The sequence below is a fragment of the Abramis brama genome (genome assembly GCF_963993115.1).
Source record: "Abramis brama genome assembly, chromosome: 2".
NCBI lineage: Eukaryota > Metazoa > Chordata > Actinopteri > Cypriniformes > Leuciscidae > Abramis > Abramis brama.
This window is the reverse complement of record NC_139964.1, coordinates 38,825,119-38,846,137: the sequence shown is the minus strand read 5'-3', so window position 1 is coordinate 38,846,137 and position 21,019 is coordinate 38,825,119. Positions and strand designations below refer to the sequence as shown.

Here is a 21,019-nt window from a genome sequence, read left to right as displayed (position 1 = left end):
TTTCTAAACCATTTGATTTTTTAGCAGACAGATATAAGCCCCTTTCTGAAAAACGACACTGAATCAGACGTCGAAACAAAATGCTTTACAACACTCACCGGTCGTCTCGTTTCTTAATTTAACGTTAGTTGTTTTTGCACGCCGTGATTTGGCTGTTCTCCCATCCGAGTGGTGGCGCTAAGTATTAAAAATGTCTCGTTAAACAAGCGAAGAACCTGCAGTGACGACAACATCAACAGGAAGGTCCGACCAGCTTTGTTTATGAACTTGTCGCTCACGTTCACTTCTTATTTTTTTTAAGTCTGTTAACGTATGTATGTCTTTAATGATATGATTTGAAGTCTGTAAACTTATATATGACTTTTATGACATGACTTCAGCAAAAAGAGAATTAAATATGATTGCGCGCTGACTTTATAACTGACGCGATCGCGAGCGGCTCTTGAAACTAAGCAGTGACTGTAACGTTAATGTATGTGGGAGCGGCGGAAAGCATCGGGAGGAATCAGCTGATTATTTGACTCGCTGAACACATGATTCGTCTAGATCTCTGTAGTGTCTGTTCCAGTCATATGCATTCTAAACCAAACCACAGCAGTAGAACTGCCAGTAAACTCAGTTTTTATCTGTAACGTTGCATGTCTCTGTGTCAAACTCCATTGGAGTGTAATGTAAGAGGTTAGTGTCCGTTGGAAAGATGCCGTGCACATGCGGGAACTGGAGGAGGTGGATTCGGCCTCTCGTGGTGCTGCTGTACATTCTGCTCCTTCTGGTTGTCCTTCCACTCTGTATATGGGAACTTCAAAAATCAGGGGTCAGAAGTCTTTTTATAACTACACACATTAAACATTTAGCAGCTGATAGTCAAGAATGTGCCTATAATGCTGTTGTGAAGAAACTTCACATAACCATTGAGTCTAATTTGACCTACAATGGAAACCACTAATAAATAATTCATTTGGACTCTTTATTATGGTATAAGAGGTCTAAAGAACTTGTAAGTTTGATTTTATCTGGTCCCAAAGTGTTTTGTTATAGAAAAATGCATGTTTCTACATTACAATTTAGAGTAATCCGTTATCAGAGGTGACTGTGTCAAAGTAATGTCCATATGTCAAGTTGTGATCATAATGATTACAATCTATAGACAATTTGGCAGTGGTGCATGCATGTTGATTTAGAGTTGCTGTCATCTGAAGTCCTCGCAGGGTTTGCCGTCATCTCTTCAATGGTGTTTGCACATCTGATGATATTTTTAACTAAAACTATTACAAATTATTTCTGTTCATATACATTAAGCTGAAATAAAATATGAATGTTGCATGAAAACTTACGCTAAAAAAATAAAATAAGTAAATGTTGTCTTGCCAACTAACTGAACTAAAATAAGTGTGAGTTGAAATGCTAAAATTATTAAAACTACGGCCTAGTTTCACAAACAGGGTTTAGATTAAGCCAGGATTAGGCCTTAGTTCAATTTGGACATTTAAGTAGCTTTTATAAACATGCCTCATGTGCATCATGAGACAAAACAATGGCACTGACATATTTTAAGTTATGTTCAGTTAAAACAGCTCAAACATGCATTTTAGTCTGGGACTAGACTTAAACCTTGTCATTGAAATGGGGTAAAACTGAGATAAAAAAATAAATAAGTTAAAGCCAGAAATACTAGAAATAGAAATATTAAAAAAGCTGATAAAAATTACTAAAATTTAAACTCAAATTATAAATGAAATTTTGATAATAAAAGCTAGTTAAAAATATAAATAAGTGTATATAAATAGTACTAAACTGTATATATATATATATATATATATATATATGTATATACATTACTTTTTTTAAGTTTTGATCATTTTGACAATGTCTGGTTTTCACAGTGGCTGTGTTTTTTCTTTGTAATCACGTAGGCTAGTGTTCAAAATAAGGCATGGTTCATCGCTGGGTTATTCGTGTTCATGACTATACCCATCTCACTGTGGGGGATACTGCAGCATCTAGTACACTACACCCAACCTGAGCTACAAAAACCCATTATCAGGTATTGATGTACAGATAATATGACTTTGCAACTAGTTTAATTTGTGCAGTATTGTGTAGGACATTATCTTCTGTGCGATTGTTCTTTCTCTTTCTCACTTATTATTTATTTATTTATTTATTCCTTTTTTAGAATATTATGGATGGTTCCTATTTACAGCCTGGACAGTGTGAGTATCATGTGATCACCTTGATGCTAAAATGTTGGTATTTGAATCACTTCTTTGATGTTTGCTATCCAACTTAGATTGCTTTCACTTGAATACCGGCCTTTTTTCTGTTTGACATTGAGTTAATGTGAGGCCTGATGGTGCAGATGCTCATGACTTGGATTACTTAAGAGTTGGAACAGAAACTAATTTGACCAAACTCATGTGCATCTAATCTTTTTTGAGCAGCAGGATATTTGTCTGTGGAATCCCTTTATTCTAATGTCATTGGTTTCCTCTGTTTTCACAGTGGATTGCGTTGAAGTATCCCAGCATTGCCATCTATGTAGACACATGTAGAGAGTGCTATGAGGCCTATGTTATCTACAACTTCATGATCTTCCTTCTCAACTATCTGGGGAACCAGTATCCGAGTCTGGTGCTGATGCTGGAGGTGCAGGAGCAACAAAAACATCTCCCTCCTCTTTGCTGCTGCCCACCGTGGCCCATGGGAGAGTGAGTGTTTGCATAAACACAGTTATGATATAAGAGTGGGGTAACTTGACGCGGGATGTGGTATTTAATGCATATCTGTTGTTAATATTACTAAAGGAGAAAGTCAAGATGTTAGCCGAGGCTCTTATGTCGAGGGCCTCCATTACCTGTTTACCATCTTCTCCTTTGGAGTTTTCTTCAAAGTGCAGGATGGGAAATGAAAGTTTAGATATAGCAGAAAGGGATTTTTCTAAATTGCTTGCAGATTGAAGACTTTCATGTGCTTGTTGGCTGCCTTTAGCTATTGCCTCTGACAGCAGCAACTTTTGAATTTACGTTAGGCAGTGGTGGAAATGTGTGAAGAGTTTGTTGATTTAAACCAGCGAGTTTTTTAAACTGAAAAAAAATATGTTTGTGTAGTGCTTCAGAGGACAGTGAAGCTCTGTTATGTGCCTGTTAACCTAACTTGAAGTGTTTTATGCACATTTATTTTTGTATACCTTACCAATACTTTTTAAAACTTTCCTCTATTTTTATATTAAGAACAGAACATTTACCTAACTATTTTTTTCTCTTAACAGAGTGCTTTTGTTGAGATGCAAACTGGGAGTTCTGCAGTACACAGTTGTGAGACCTGTCACCACAGTCATTGCTTTGTAAGTGTTACTTTATTAGGTTTTACACCACAAAGAGACACAATATATGCACTGTAGTTCACAAGTTTGGAGTCATTTTATTTTTTTTGTATGTTTTTGAAAGAAGTCTGCTATGCTCATTAAATCTGCATTTATTTGATAAAAAGGGAATTAATTATATGTAATGGCAAAGCTGAATTTTCAGCAGCCATTTCTCCAGTCTTCAATGTCAGAAATTCATTATAATATGCTCATTTAGTGCCCGAGTACCATTTCTTATTATTATCAATGTTGAAAAAGGTTGTGCTCCTTAATATTTATGTGGAAACTGAACCTCAATTTAATGCATCCTTTCTGAATAAAAGTATTCATTTCTTTTCTGATCCCAAACGTTGGAACGGTAGTGTTATTTCTGTTAGTGACAGTTGATCAACAAACCCTTTTGGTCAACATTAATGGTTCCATATGTTTCTGTGCTCTGATACTTTTACACACAAAACTCTTATCTAGTTTCCTGGTACTAAACTTACACCCTCTTATAGACTATATTTTTTAAATGTACTCTTAAATTGAGCATGTAACAGTTCAAAATAAAGCTTTAGCTGTTAGTCAGTACTTTCAATGTCATTTCTGTCCTACCAAATTAGGATTTGTCAGCTTTGTGGTGTCTATGATGAAGGCAACTTCAGTTCCAAAAATGCCTGGACATATCTGGTTATTGTCAACAATCTCTCTCAGCTCGTAAGTACCTGTTTTTTTTGTGGTTTTTCTTCTGAATATTATGCAAGACTGTCACGTGAGCTTATGTCACGGAATGAGTATACAGTTACACCCAGGAGCCAAACAGCAGTAAAAGGAAGATACAATGTAACTAAAGCCTTATTTACAGAGACATCGTATTGATTTTTTTAATCAACAGTAAAACAAAACAGACAGCCTCTCATTTGTGTTCATGCAGCTCATGCATATTAAAAGCTTAAGGAACTTGAAGCAACAACAGTGAATAATTATTGATAGTTCAAGTTAAACAGTAACCTGAAAACCTAATGGTATTGTGCTAATGGTGCTCTTGTTTTCTCTCTTCAGTTTGCCATGTACTGTCTTGTGCTGTTTTACAAGGCTCTGAGAGAAGAGCTGAGTCCCATAAAACCTGTGGGCAAATTCCTCTGTGTCAAGCTGGTGGTTTTTGTGTCATTCTGGTAAACTGTTCTCTACACATCGCACATAACAATTCTGATCTACTTGCAGTGATGACTTTTATAATCATGTTTAGATCCTTTGTTATTCAGTGTAGTTTTCTCAAACTTTTCTAGGATACATTATATAGCAACTACCATCTCTGCACAACTAGTCATGCCATGAGCCATGGCAGTTAATGGTCATTACTGGCAGAATTATAATAAACATGTATTGGTGAATCTCATGAAGCCAATATAAAATATAATTTATGATGGATGGATGGATGGATATTGATTTTATGTCACCATGTAATGTTTTATTTAATTCAGTTGTTTTATCTGTCTTAGGCAAGCTGCGGTCATTGCGCTTTTAGTGAAGGTTGGTGTGATCTCAGAATCTCACACATGGGAGTGGAACAGTGTGGAGGCTGTAGCCACTGGATTGCAGGTGTGGTACTTTGGTCTCTGAGCACTAAACTACTATTTTTGTAACAATACTTGGGACTGTAATGGGACTTACCATTCGTGAGACGCTGGTTTAAAATATTTTTGATAATAGGAATTGTTTTTGACTGGCTTATCATATACCATTGCTGCTGCAGTGCCATTAATGAACTTCGGTTGCACGAGTGGAAGTAACCTTCAAGATTAAGAGTCTGCGATTCTCTGTTCTCATAGGACTTCATCATCTGTTTGGAAATGTTTTTGGCAGCCATTGCCCATCACTTCAGCTTCACTTACAAACCCTACATTCAGGAAGCAGAGGAAGGTTCCTGCTTTGATTCCTTCCTGGCCATGTGGGATATCTCAGACATACGGGCTGACATCTCAGAACAAGTGCGCAATGTCGGTGAGTCACTACACAGTCTTTTCTTATTAGTGTTGAATGGTCAGAGGGTCTTGAAGCCTTTTTTGGTAAGATACGATTTTTACAAAATGCTTCATTTATCTATCTATCTATCTATCTATCTATCTATCTATCTATCTATCTATCTATCTATCTATGTGTCTTTCCTTCTGAAAAAAACTTTAGCTTTCTTCCAAACTATCTCAGGGGAACTCAAAACATTTGCAAGAGAACGCAAATGCATCGACATATAATTTCCTGGAGCTCTGTATTGCACAGCCAGGAATAATGCTACATTAGTACCTTTAATTGGTATGGTCCAAGTTTCTGAACACAGAATAGGCATTGTTGACAGTGTTATGTTAGTGTTTTGACTGATTGCTGTAGCTGTCTTGGTTCAAGAGGCAACATGGAGGACATTTGAACTGATGATTTCCTGATTACCACTAGTTATAGCATGAAATATTCTACAAAAATTGTTGGCTTTTTGATGAATGCTTTGTTATTCTTCTGTAAGTCACTGTGGATAAAAGCGTCTGCTAGATGCATAAATGTAAATGAAATATACTTCAGCATCAGAAGGAATGTTGAAAGAAACAGTACACCTTCTGAAATGCATTATGTCTCATGTAATCGCTTAGTCAGTTTTTCAGCTGCAGAAAGACGTCAATAAAGCAGCTTGTAAACGATGTAACGTGTAACAATACCTCAGGAAAGCTATTCAATGTCCATATCTCCTTAGTTTGAATTTATTTGAGTGTTGATATATCTGAAAATAAATAGCAATTGAATTTATTAGTTTTGGACTTTTGGACAGATTTTTTTCCTTAAAGGTGCATTGCGCAACATTTCATGTTAAAAATACCCGTTTTTCTAACCCATACATGCTTAAACAATTGCCTGATGGGCTGAATGAGCCCTTCTCTGATCACTGCGATTGCCTCTATAATCCTGTACAGTAAAATAAATAAGAGGGATTCGGGACGGAATTTGAGACTGGGCGTGACGTCATGCGCGTTCACGCTCACCTGGTAATGTCTGGCAGGTTTGTGTATTCGCCGCGACGCTGCCATTCTCCGTATCAGCGAAGACAACTCGAGCGACAAAACTTTAGTCAACTTTCGACAAAAGTAGAAGATGGATTCAAAGAGACCGGCTTGTAGTTCATTCCAAACTCCACGTAAGACAAAGAAAAGAAAACTTTTGTCTAGTGCCACAGGCGTCGGAATAAGACGAGAGTCAACATCGGGAAGGCTTTCAACAAGAGAGATCTCCGGTCTGCACACACTAGGAAGCGCCCGCGCCAGCGCCCTCAGATCACTTGGACGTGGCTGTGTACAAAAGGTAAAAACGATATAAATACTGTTCGTTGGAATCTCCGGTCTGCTCTAGGGCTCAAACGGGATCCTCAGTTGGCTTTTTTCTTGATAAAACGGTAAGATATAGCCCAGTCTCTAATGTCTGATACGGCAAATCTATGACAACAAATGATGTAATAATCTATGAATATTACCTTGAGACATTTGAGTGTACTTTGTTGACCAACTGTGTATGGTATGATTAATATTTTGAGCTTTTACAAAGTAATAACAAAGTAATAACTTATATTGTTCATGAACGTGTTTCCATAATAATACAATCATAAGTGGATACAGTAAACACATAAAACAGTTCAACATGGAGATAGATGGAAACAAAAACCGAAGTTTTCTACTACCCCCGTTTTCCCCTCACACATAAGTGTGTAATTTACTCAAATGCCTTTCCTTTCACATATTTAAAATGACTTGCAGATTTATAACTTTATTACCTCTGAAGACATTATGACTGTAAACAAAAGATTTGTGCGGCTGATGCTCCTTTGGTTATGAACAGCTCGTGCTCGTGCAAGCGTGCGTGTGCGTGTGGTCCATGAGCGTTCACACCTCTGGTTGCAGTTTCGCTTGTCGCCAGAGGGGGCATAGTTCTGCAAAAACTCAGAGACTTAAGCAATGCACCTTTAAGAAAAATTGACATGTACTGTTCTTGATACATATATACAAACTAGTCGATATCAAATCAAATGAAATCAAAAGCTTGAGAATCTGAATCAGAATCGAATCGTTTTGTGAAACCTGTGTCAATACCTAGCCCTATTAAAACAGTTATGCATCATATGTATGTGCTTTGTTTTATTACTTCAGGGAGAACTGTCATGGGTCGACCAAGGAAAACATATTTTGGTGAAGAGGTTTGCCAGGACGAGAACACGGGACTGCTGTCAGCTGGAGCTCAGGATCCAGTTGAATCGTCTTCCAACCCTCCATCCCCCAAGGGCCGTTACCAGGGCATGGGTCACACCATGACCCCTCACTCCATCTCTGCTCCTGCAAACCTTGGCTCCGTACCATGGGAAGGAGATGTGGATGACATCCCGCCAACTGTGATATCTGGCGATTGCACAGAGCAACAGTGTTCAGACTATCCGGAGATTACTTAGCATCAGCTACCAACGCTTTTATATTTAAAGCACATCAATCAATCTAGCTACCGTTAACTCTGGTAACTACTGGATACCTGTGGCTAATATTTGTTCAGAGAGGCTCGGTGAAGCTTTGGTAGCAAGAACGTAAAGGACTTGGTCCGCTGTTTTTATCTCCGTTTTGCAATTACTTTGCTGGAAACATGACCATATTATAAACTGACCTTAAAGTCAAGCACAGTAATTCCCCAATACCAGTTTTAAAATGTAATAATCAGTTAACGGTTCTTTTAAGACAGCTTTATGAATGTTTACTCTAAGAAACACTATGCATTGATAATGCTACTTCACAATTTCGTTGACGTTCTCCTGGATTTTGTTAGCAAGTCATTTTTACACCTTTTTTATCATTAGTGTTACTTTCACTAAATCATTTTATGTTAATGCAAATACTTTTACCTTAGCTTTTTTTTTTTGAGGAGCAGCACCTTGATCATGGACAGTAATATGAAATTGCCAGGATGCCGTTAAGATTTGGAACACGGATGTTTCAGAATATATGCATGCGTTAAAGCAACTACAGTTTTGACTGTACATCGGCTTTTAAGCACAAATTACTGAAACACTCATATCTTTGCTCAGTTCGCTTCAGAGATTAGCAACTTTTCTTGGACTTGCCTTCTAAACAGCTTCATGCAATTGCATCAAAACATAAATGCAGATGTCATTTTTCTTTATTTTGTCAGAAATTAGTAATTAGAAACAAAAATATATACATTTAATTTTTGGTTGTTTTAATGGCTAGACAAAGACAATTGTTTAAAACCTTACTTTGAAAAGTATTGAAAATGTTGAATATTGACTTTTTAAGTTCACCTCGGGGAATGATGCAATGTTTAAATATCAGCCAAAGCTGTCTTATTGCTAGTAAAGGGACAGTTTGACCGAAAATGAAAATTCTGTCAAAATGTACTTTCTCTCATGTCACTTTCTTTCATCGTTGAATTCTTTCACAATTGAAAATGTTTTTTAATGAAACCTGAGAAACAAACCTAATTTTTTCCTCGCGTCAAGCACATGCGTTTGAACTTGTTTACCATATTTGATGTGCTCTATGTATGCGCATCGATCAATGTTTATATGTGAATAAAAGTCTAAATTAAATCTGCTCATCATATAAAGCTATTGTGTCTCTTCAGAAGACTTCATATGGATTATGTTGACAATGTTTTAGTGAACCTTTTGAAGTGTCAACATTTTTGGTTACGTGGACTTTCAATGGAGGGACAACGAAAGTTTCTTTAAAAATATATTCACTTGTGTTTTGAAGATGAACAAAGGTTTTATGGGTTTGGAATGACATGGGGGTGAGTAATAAATGACAGAATTTTCATTTTAGGGGGAATCTTCCCTTTAATAAATCGTCTTTTTCTTTGTTAATATTGGGTGTCAGTAGTGTGTTAGTACACAACATTAGCTGCACATGCGCTATAAATGTCAGATATATAGCATAACAGCACAAGCAGATCGTTTAATCATTACAGATGTGGACCTGTGGGAAATCCCATTTAATTGTTTTTATGAACTGTCATGTGTCTCTGATTCATTCAGAGAGATGCATATTCTGCAATGGTTTGTACTGCTGTTGCATTGCCTTATCTAACTGGTTGTCACAATTAATTAAACTTCACATGGAAATGTGTATTGAGTATTTATGCTTAAATCCCAATTTAAAATACTTCACTCAGAAATTGTCATTTACTAACTCCCATGTAATTCCAAACCTGTATGACTTTCTTCTGCGAAAGAAGATATTTTGAAGAATATTGGTAACCAAATAGTTTTGGTTTCCACCTACTTCTATTCTACAGACAAAAAAAAAAAAAAAAAACGAAAAGTCATACAGGTTTGGAACAACATGAGGGTGAGTAAACTATTAAATAATTTTCATTTTTGGGTGAACTTTCCTTTTAAACATACCTACAAGAATCATCAAACCACACAGTCATGGTGAAATTATTTTAATGTAAAATGTGTTCTGTTGCTAAAAACAATAACTTTGTTTACAGCAATTAAATAATTGCCCATTAGCAGCAGATTTTGGAGTATGTTAAACTATATTGGTACTGGTCACTGCCTTCCTGATGACATCCTCAGCCCCCCTATTCCTGTTTAACAGCTGTAATGGATATGCTGCTCTTGTGGAGCCGGATGCTGAGGCGGACCCACTCTCCTCTGCTGACCGCCAGTGGTTGCTGGAGGACCACCGCCGCCTGCTTCCAGTGAGAGTCCTCACTGAAGGTGCTGACGCTCTGCTCAGAGTCCAGATGGATCTGGTACCAGAAGGGAATGGCAGTCACCTTGCCTGAGGTGCTGACCTGCACCTAACAAATGCAAAAGAATAAAAAGCACCTTAATAGCAAATTATGGGGCCTATAGGGGGACTTAAAATTACTCACAATTAGATAAACACAGTTTTTTGAGTTTTAAAATAAGCTAAAACAACCAAGTATCAATATATTTCTTGTTTTAATTCACCCCCTCAACAACTGTTCATTTCCTCTGAAGACACAGGGTTCGCTTGGTCCCCCAACTTTTTCTAGACTTGGAAAAGTCACATAAATTAATAAAAAAAAAAAAATGAAAATGCCTTAGGAAATTTTAGAATTAATATATATATATATATATATATATATATATATATATATATATATATATATATATATATATATATATTTAAGCTTGGCCAAGCTAAGATATTTTATCTGGTATATATTGTGAGTACAAATATATATTTTTAAGATATTTATGCATAAATCACAATGATGAGAAATGCTAATTAATTTATAGTATTTATAAATAGACTGAATTATTATTATTTTCAGATTTTAGTTTAGTTTAAAATGTTAGTTTTAGTAATTTTGCTACATCCAATATTTTGTATTTTATTTTATTTCAATGAATAAAAATTATTTCAGTTAAAAATAACACCACCTCAATAGAGGGAACCCAGAAGAACCCAAAACTCACTCTGACTTCTTTGTCGGTGTAATTGGCAGTGTTGTTCATGAGGTCTAGTGCGAAGAGTTCTACTGGTTCACTAAGATGTGTACATTCAAGGGTGGACAGGTCCAAAAACATATGAACAGGTACCTGAGGGAGAAAACGCACAATACAGAGACATTTTATCAAATTTACAGAAAATCACATCATGTACGTTATTGAATTTCTCTCAGTGCTGAATTATCAGAACACCCCAGCCCATACACAGCTTTAATACAATAGGGCATGAAATGGAAAATGTGACCTTTGATAAGCTAATAATCTTTCATATCTCACTAATTGTTTGACATAAACATGTTGTTTCTGTTAAGGAAGTATGACATTGATTGGACAATATTCCATAAATCAGCTTTACAATAAACCACAAAGCAGGGTTGTTTCTGGTCATTCTAGTGCCAAAGGTGGCAAATTTAACATGTACACTGAGATTCAATTCAATAAAACCTAAAATAAACAGCAAAGACCCCATTTTGGCATCTGCACTAGAATGTGCCCTTGAGTTTGCAAGTCGAGTAAACTGAATGCAAACATTACACAACTGGGAGCAGTCATGGCCTAATGGTATTTTTGAAAGAAGACTCTTATGTTTACCAAGGCTGCATTTATTTGACACGAAAACAAATTAATATAATTGTGAAAAATAATTGTAAAAATTTTAAAAATAATAATTGTAAACAACAATTGTGAAATATTTGTAGAGTTTAAAATAATGATTCTATTTGAATATATTTGAAAATGTAACGCATTCCTGTGATGCCAAAACTGAATATGAAATAATTCATAAAATATTATGATTGATAATTAATGACTCTGATGCTTATGTCATGCACTTCAAATTCCACACAAAGACAAGATGTTATGATGGAGATGAGCAAAGCCAACATTTCCATTTTCACCCTCTCCTTTAAGTTTTAAATAAAGCATTTGCAAATTACTAATATATATATATATATATACACATATACATATATATATATATATATATATATATATATATATATATATATATATATATATATATATATATATATATATATATAATATATACATAATATATACATATATATATACTTGGTTTGTAAATTAGATTTGTATAATAAATCAGATTTGGTTGCAGTGTGAACAAAGTCTGCATTACATTGAACGTCAAAATACCAGAGAACATTTCAGAGCAAATATGGGACCTCATACACAAAGTCAAGAGATGAATAGTGAGCACAGTATTCACAGATCTATTAAAGAACATACTGTGAATTGATTGATGAATGGAGCGATGTTGAACCCAAGAGTCGGCTCTGTTCCCTGAACCGCGCTTTCCAGAAGCAGCGTGTCTGACTCAACAAGCATACCGTGGATCACAATGCGCTCTGGAAAAATCTGTCCACCGTCCTCCAACAAGCACCTGAAATGTTTACAAGAACAACTGTAAGCCAACCTAAAGAAAATAACTAACCATAGTATGTTTTACACTCTTACCTAGCTAACGTTGCTTTCTCCAACAGTTTCTGTCTAATAAGGCCGCAAGTCTCTATGCAGTCGAGTATGATGGCGCTCCAGAGCTTCTCGATGGATGGCCGCTGAAGAACTGCAGAATCGTCCTCTACGTGACTCAACCAGAACTCTAGTACACTTTCAAGCACACCATTTTCTTTGGCCAGCAGTCTCAGCATAGTCTGGTGATGTTCCTTCTCAACTGAGCTGTAGGCTTGAACCAGTCTAGAGCTGTTTTGTTTATCTTCACTTGAATCGGAGTCTAACTGGGCTGCCATCAAAGAGAGCGCAGAAAAGCCCTCAGAGACATCAAGCACATAGATTGGGTCAAGCTCTGTGTCTGACTCCTGTGACCTCCTAGCCGACTTTAGAGAAACTAAAAGTTTGCTCATGGCCTTCTGGAAGCTGATATGATACGCTGTGTTATTGAGGAGGGCGATCTCTGAGGACTCCAGCATAAAAGCGCAAGAAGGTTTCTCCTGGGTGGTTTGAAGGCCAGCCAGAGCACTGCACAGCTCTGACTCAGGGTTTGCATTGAGGGTTTTGGAAGGTCCTTTAGTTGCATTGTCCATTTGAAATGTGTGTCCGTCTCTTACGATAGCAATGCAGCACAGCCTCAGATAAGAGTCCTTACAGGAAACTTCCACCAGTATTTCATCACCACATTTCACAGTGTCTGAGGGACGACATGAATTGATTTATTTAACGCCATACCACCATAAAAGGCTATATTCATGGAAAACTAAAGAGTTTTAAAATTTACAATACTCATAATGAGGGACAACATGAATTAAAGTCCATTCATTAGGTGTGTTTGACTTGAAGTGGCGCTGCACAGACCGATCGCTGTATGACATCAAAGTACAGTGAGAGTGATTCGGTCTGCTCTCTAATCGCTCTCACAGTACTTTGATGTCATACACCGATTGGTCTGTGAAGCGCCACTTCAAGTCAAACACCTATTATTCACAGGTTCACACTTACAAATAAGTCAGATAGAATAAATGCGTATTTGGCGTGCTGTCCGAGGAGAGGAGAGGGCTCCGGGTTCGGTATTCGGCCCGAACCCAGAGTACTCCCCCCGTATTCCTGGCTGTGAAAGAACAAGCCAAGAGTGAGGAGTCGGGGTGGTGGAGGGATGCTGAAAACTGTCAAGGAACGTTAGGTGAGTTGACAGAGTGAATATATATATATGCTTCCTCTCATGCTGATAGGGTAGACATGGTAATTGTTTGATGACAAGTTGATTGGATTGATTATTTGAACGTGCTCCTCCCAAACTTTGTTTATGAAACATAATTTATTCAAAAAAGCTATTAACATTAGAACTGGCTGTAGATAAACCTTTAATCTTCTTCACTAAATAGGACTAAACACTATCTTGCGGTTTAATAGAAAAGGGTTAAGTTAGTCCCAGACTAAAACTGATTTACTGTTTTAACTGAAAGCAACTTGCACTAACATAGCTTAAAATATGTCAGTACCACTCTTTTGTCTTAATATGCACACCAGTAATGTTTTTTGTTTTTTTGCTAAGACATGCTTATAAAAGCTACTTAAATGTCATAATTGAACTAAGGCCTAATCCTGGCTTAATCTAAACCCTGTTTGTGAAACCAGGCCTTGATCTTATGCAAATATCATACGCAAATAAACAGCTATGTATTAGTTTCAACCTCATGTGATGCATATTGAAAAAAAAAAAAAAAATTGTGCTGGATGAAATCATCAGTTCCGGGAATAGGGGGAACACTGTTTTTTTACAGAAGAAATATTTATTTATTTTTTCCAAGTCAGTTATTGTGGCATCATCCATTTCAAATAACCCACCAATAAATTGCGTACAAGTGGATAGTTGGTCAAATGGTCTTTTCCTGTCTAAATGGGCAATTGTTTTGAAAAATGAGCTCATGTAATCTAAAAAAAAAAAAAAAACGATAAAAATAAACTAAAGAGAGTCTATATTGAAGGGTAAATTGCTGCTAATGTGCAGTTAGTGAGACTACTTCCTGTTCTTGTAGGAAAGGGATCTGTCATTAATGCATCAAGAAATTCATTAAAGCGAATAGTTCTAGAGCAGTGGTTCTCAACCTTCTTAACTCCAAGCCCACCCATTCTCCACAATAACATTCGATATAGCCTAGATTAAAATAAATAACTAAAATAATTAAAATAAGAATAACTACATTTCAGGACGCCAGACGTTTTAAGAGCTAAATGTTCTTCAAAGTTCAAGGTTTAACCAATTAATATATATATATGTATATATATATATATATATATATATATATATATATATATATATATATATTAGAGAATTCTGAATATTCATTATAAAAAGGCTTCAAAACCACTGCTCTAGAGTCGTGGTCCTCTTTACAATATTCTCTATATTTTTCAATAGATAGGCAGCAGTTCTTACTGAATGGAGTCTGCACTGGATAGATGGCCTGCTCCCAGCATGTGTCTTCCTGTGGGCCAGTGGACAGGTGGTTGTCCTGGTCCAGGTGTAGCTGAAACCATACTGCCAGAGCATCAAGAATGCCCTCCCGAGTCACACACAGCCGCATCTGCATCACCTCTCTGGAGCAAAGACCCTCCAGCTCCTGCAACACAGAGAATGCTCATGTCACTTTAGGTATTTCAGTAGTGTCGTTTAAACTATATATACAATATATAGAAACGATATATACAGTATGTTCAAAATAACAGCATTTTTTTTCATTTATTTGAATTATTTTATAACATTGTAGGTGTTGTTACTTTTGATCAGTTAGTTTCAGAATTCCTTGAAGAGGAATAAAAGTAGATTTTTAAAGATTTTTAAGATTTTTAAAAGTCTCCACCTTGCAGAATAAAAGTATTAATTTCTTAGAACAACATTGTGACCTGAGATTTGTTTTATTATCAAAAGAAATTTTAGTTCAACACCCTACTGCTAAATACATGGCTCTATATGTTGACTGAGTTCAATACCTGCACATTATTGAAGTCTATGTCCAGAGCTGTGAAAGGCTGTGTGAGCTGAGTGTATCCTCCACGCAGGCGGCTCAGTCTTTCAGTGGTGTAGGGCTCTGTGCTGTCCTCAGTATCAGCAAAACAGCTAACAGGACTATAGATCTGTCCTACAACAGACAGATCCAAGCCTCCCAATGAAGACACACACAGCCTGCAGAGGGGTGAGTGGATGGTTAAGATGTGCAATGCTTTTAGTAATTCAGTCACTGAATGTTCATTGTATTCTTTCTAAGATCATACTCTCTAGAGCCTGCTTCTTTGATAACAGTGTTCATATTTTACCTTTAACGGTTTAAAAAGAAATGTACTATAAACTTACACATTCACAACGTGTCATTTATGCATGAGCAGCTTTAGTCACACACCTGTGGTGTCTCCGGATCTCATGGCACTGCACAGCGACTCCAAACACAGTTGCGCCGGCGGGTATTACTCGGCCCGTTTGCGAGGGACTGGAAAAGGGTTCTCGAAAGTTCTGTTAAGATGATTTAATTATTAGTTGGAATGAGTTGAAAATTATGAATCACTAATGTTTTTCTTTTAAATTCAAAGTGTATGAATTTAGGGTCCAATTCTCACTATGAACTAGTTGCTTATTAGCATGCATATTACTAGGATATTTGGGTGTTTATTAGTACTTATAAAGCACATATTAATGCCTCATTCTGCATGACTATATTCTACATCCCTTAATCCTATCCAACACCTGAACTTAACTACCTTACTAACTATTAATAAGCAGTAATTAGGGGTTTATTGAGGCAAAAGTTGTAGTTAATAGTTAGTTAATAGTGAGAATTGAACTGTAAACTAAAGTGTGACCATTTATATATTTGAAACAAAATGTAATATTAACAACATGTATCAATTATGGAAGCTTGCTTCCGCCACGGAAAACAAAAAAACATAATTGCGATTATTTTCCTCACCATTCTGACTTTTTTTATCTTGCAATTGCGTTTTTACATTTCACGATTCTGAGAATTTTCTAATAATTGCGTAATATAAACTTGCAATATTTACTTTATTTCAGAATTGCTTAAAGGGGTGGTTGATTATGATTTCACTTTTTTAACTTTAGTTAGTGTGTAATGTTGCTGTTTGAGCATAAACAACATCTGCAAAGTTACAATGCTCAAAGTTCAAAGCAAATGGAGATAATTTATTTTAAAGAAAATGTTTTTTAAGGACTACAACAAGCGGCTGGTAGGGACTACATGACATTCCTCTCGGGTTAGTGACATCACCAACACTAGAATTTACATAAACCCGCCCCCGTGAACGCGATTTATAGATTATCATGACAGAATATGCTAATCAATGACTAGAAGATAACTAAGCTACATAAATTCATCAACTAACCATTCAGAAACGTCCTGTTGCTTCTACATGTTATCATTCTTCTTGAGTCTCTCCATCATTGTCTGACTCTGGTTTGAACATAAAAGGCTAAAAGTTTTTGAAATTTTCAGTGCATGTCTGTGTGAGGTAAAAGGACACAAGCTGTTGTAGCTCCGCCCCCTATGCTGGGAGCAGCAGCTCATTTGCATTTAAAGGGACAGACACAAAAACGGTGCGTTTTTGCTCACCCTCAAAAAGTTTAACATGCTATATAAAAATATGTGTGGGGTATTTTGAGCTAAAACTTCACATACCGGTACACACTAGGGGACATCAGATACTTATTTTACATCTTGTGAAAAGGGCATTATACCACCCCTTTAATATAAACAGTAAAGTGATGCTTAAAATCTTGCAATTCTGACTTTATTTCTCACAATTGCGGGTTTATATCTCGCAATTCTGAGAGAAAAAGTCAGAATTGAGAGATGCTTCCATAATCAATTTTTGGATCAGTGGAAGAGCTAATAAAAAAAAAAAATCCTTAATGTTGAGCTCTGTTATGGTACCATGTTGATTTTAAAACATTTCACAAACATGTTAAAACACATGCATGTATCTCGGGTAGTCACTAGGTGTCCCTGTTGACTAAATCTCTGATAATGATACTGAAAAAGCTTAACATATTTAAAGTAAGGATTTAGAAGAAATAATCTAGTTCTAGGACAGCAAAGTATGATTTTTGCCAAGATTGCCATTAAGACAGACAGAGACAAAAATCTCTTAGTCACTGACCACGGCCGGATAAACATTGGATCAGACAGGATAAAGTAATTTGTATAAAAGGATTACACTATAATCAGAGTTTAGTTTGAGGCATCATGTGACCCCACTGTAGGTTTGCTGATCAGAACAATCAATACTGCATACATATAGTGAAATCACTGAGAAAATGACTTACAGGTGGAGGTAACAGTAGGTGCTTCCATGCATGGATCAGACTCTCAATGATGCCTTCACCAAACAGCCCTGCATCTACTGTCTCTGTTACAACCAGAGACACTCTAATGAAAGAGATATAATACAGGTCAACACACTCTTGTTATCTTCAATGGGTACCATAGTGAGCTGTTTATATGATTGAAAAGTTTAATTAAAAACAAAAATGCAATGCACTCTGCAGCCAAAAACATGTATGGATTTTTATTTTATTTTTACTTTACTTTCAAATAAGTCAGTCAGAATTTGCTTTTCGTCAATGCAATATTTTACACATTTTGGGTCAGTATGATTTTTTCTTTTCTTTTTGTCACATTAAATTGTCAAAACATTATTTTCATCAAACAATCCTGAAAGTTAAAATGTAGCACAGTTTCCACAAAAATATGATACAAAATATTTTCAACATTGAAACTGAGAAGAAATGTTTCTTGAGCAGCAAATCAGCATTTAAGTATGATTTCTGAAGGATCATGTGACACTAAAGACTGAATCTAATGATGCTGAAAATTCAACTTTGCCAAAACAGGAATAGATTACATTTTAAAATTCATTAAAACAGAAAACAGATATTTTAAATTGTAAAAATATTTCACAATATTACCATTTTACTGTATTTTTGATCAAATAAATATAGCCTTAGTGAGCATAAGAGGCTTCTTTCAAAAACGTTTAAAAATCCGACTGGTGGGATTTATGTTTGCAAAAAACACAGATTGTTATTTTTCCAGCTTAAAACCATGTCAATACATATCTGGTTAACTGTATAAAGAGATTCTTTACCTATTTGGAATGTCTTTTGGAATTTCCATGTCCAGAGACTTCAGGTGAACAATCTTGATGCTATCTGCCATCCCATTGGCTGAGAGCACCTCGCATGCCAGCTCATACATTGTCTTTGACAGCTCACAAGCATAGACCTCAGCAGCGCCTGCCATCTTTGCACACATTCTAACATACCAACCGAACAGCGTCAAACCACACTCACCATTGTATATTGTAGCAGACGTTTGTTACATGTTATGTAATAGTTTCTGAAAAATCTTACCCAAGGATGCCGGTGCCAGTTCCGATGTCCAGAACCGAGCTGCATCCTCCCTCAACAGCTTTCTTAATAGCCAACTGGTACTTGTGGTTCCGCCCATGGTCGTTGAGCATTAAGAAGTGCCAACGTTCCACCAACCAGTTTGCAACACGGTAAAAGTTCTCCTTCGCCTCTGGGAAGTCTGGTCGGAGTTTAAGGGCTTTGTAAAAATGCCCAGCAGCCTCATCCCGAAATCCCATTCTGAAACAAAAGAAACCAATCCAACAATTGACTATGTTTGATTGATTATGTTTATAAATGAACTACACGGTCCACCATTCAAATGTTTGGGGTCAGTTAAGTTTTTTTTTTTTTTTTTCTGAAAGAAATACTTTTATTCTTTAAGGATGTTTCTGTTACAAAAAAAAAAAAAAAGATATTTTAAATAAATAAACATTATATAAATTCCAAATAAATTAACCAAGTTTCTATTTCTATAAACTAAATTAAATTTCTATTAATAAGAAATTAAATTTTCTAATTAAAATGTACATTTTTCTATTTATAAAAAAAGTATCTCGGTTACCAAAAATATTTAGCGGAACAACTGTTTTCAACATTTATAATAAAAATATTTCTAGAGCACCAAATCAGCATATTAGAATGAAGTTACACTTTATTTTAAGGTGACATAGTTACATTGTACTTGATCAAGTAAGTACTGAGTAATATTAATTAACTACATGTACTTTCTATACAGTTACAGTTAAAGTTTGGTTTAGGGTTAATTACTTGTAATTATGCAGAATTTACTGTCAAATAATTTTTGACAGTAAATTATGCATTTTTCATCAAATAAATGCAGTCTTCTTGGTGAGAACAAGAGTCATCTGTCTAAAGTGTTCAAATATATTACCAACCCCATATTTTAGAATGGTAGTGTATGCATTATACATGTATAAATAAGACATGATTACATAATCTTGAAGAGATAAATGTGACTTTTCTTAGTTCACAAAGACCACTAAATAAATAAATAACCTGAAGAGATGCTCTCCCATACTGTTCACTATAACCTCATCCACTGGAAACAATTCCATAGCTTGTTCATAGCAATCAAAGAGGTCCTGGATGCGTCCAAGAGAGTCCAGCTCATCAGCCCATTTAAACAGAGTGAATCTGAAGGACTCCTGTAAATAAAATAAATAAATAAAAACATTTACAGATTTTGCAAAAGAGGTTCTGAAGCCTGAATAACTTTATCATTCGACCATACATTGCTGCAGTAATCAGACATGAAAACATGGAATAATAATAATAATAAAAATAAAATAAATCAAGCTTACATTTGCAAAGTCTCTTAGAGCTGGGGCAAGGTTTAGAGCCAAAAGATAGTGAACAAAAGCAGTGCCATAGTCCTGACTGAACAAACACTGCTGAGCACTTTCCAGTGATCTAGACACCAGCTCATTTCTCGCAGCATCTTCTCTCTGAGTTTGTCTATGACGCCTCGTCCTCTTTGGTCTTGTAGTGGCATTAGGCATCTTTTCTGTGAATGACAGAGCTAATTATATATCACTTGCAAATGTTGAAAAACCTGAAAAATAGACAGTTTTTTGGTGGTGGTGTGGGGGGGGACAATTCCACCATTGTCAAATATAAATATACAAATGTTTTAGTGTAAAATGTAACACGTCTGTGTTTGAGCATGTAGGCTATATTTACTCATAAAATGATAATATAATATAATCAGAATGACTCATTTTTAAGATGTATTAATTATTCATATTTAATCAGACAAATCTGCTCATTCCAAAAATCTGTAGATTCAGTAGATGTAGCAAATGTGATGTGGTTCCAACAGAAAAGATTTTCATAAATCAGAATAACAACATTGAATATAATTTCCCCCCACCGAAATAAGAAACCAGAATTATTGCATTTTACAATTTAAAATGCAGATTTCAAGAATTAATTTAACATTTTTTACAGCATTATTTGTCACGTTCAAAATTTGGATTGAAAAGGTAAAGGCTGATTTATGATTCTATTTACCTTCTTCAGGCTTGCTAGTTGAGATCACGGGGCTGTATATGTATCAATGTCTCTGCGACTCCAGCCAATCGCTGTAATTAAACCCCCAAACTGCGCTTAAAACATATTTTTATATTGCTTTATCTCTAGATGAAAGCTAATACTACTGAAAATCTGCTCCTGTACTGCAGGTCCGTTCAGTACAACCAGGCGGACGGAAACAACATCCGCTATTCTCGAG

At 35.9% G+C, this 21,019-nt stretch overlaps 2 protein-coding genes across 2 annotated transcripts; one reads left to right on the top strand and one right to left on the bottom strand.

Moving 5' to 3' along the window:
* The first annotated feature begins 219 nt into the window (after positions 1–219).
* On the top strand, positions 220–9,510 carry tmem184c (transmembrane protein 184C). Its single transcript, XM_084094963.1, has 10 exons — positions 220–814; positions 1,914–2,044; positions 2,177–2,213; positions 2,503–2,708; positions 3,269–3,343; positions 3,970–4,063; positions 4,409–4,521; positions 4,849–4,948; positions 5,179–5,350; positions 7,531–9,510. Exons 1-10 carry the CDS (start codon positions 698–700, stop codon positions 7,824–7,826), a joined length of 1,341 nt encoding a protein of 446 aa, XP_083951089.1. The 5' UTR covers positions 220–697; the 3' UTR covers positions 7,827–9,510.
* Positions 9,511–9,813: 303 nt separating this feature from the next.
* prmt9 (protein arginine methyltransferase 9) lies at positions 9,814–21,007 on the bottom strand. The gene is made up of 13 exons (XM_084094942.1): positions 20,800–21,007; positions 20,091–20,293; positions 19,786–19,934; positions 18,769–19,005; positions 18,504–18,671; positions 17,683–17,785; positions 15,746–15,855; positions 15,339–15,531; positions 14,785–14,968; positions 12,348–13,038; positions 12,120–12,273; positions 10,839–10,961; positions 9,814–10,192 (listed from the first exon to the last, which is right to left on the bottom strand). The coding sequence occupies exons 2-13, from the start codon at positions 20,286–20,288 to the stop codon at positions 9,971–9,973; spliced, it is 2,532 nt and encodes an 843-aa protein (XP_083951068.1). The 5' UTR covers positions 20,289–20,293; positions 20,800–21,007; the 3' UTR covers positions 9,814–9,970.
* Between the last annotated feature and the right edge of the window lie 12 nt (positions 21,008–21,019).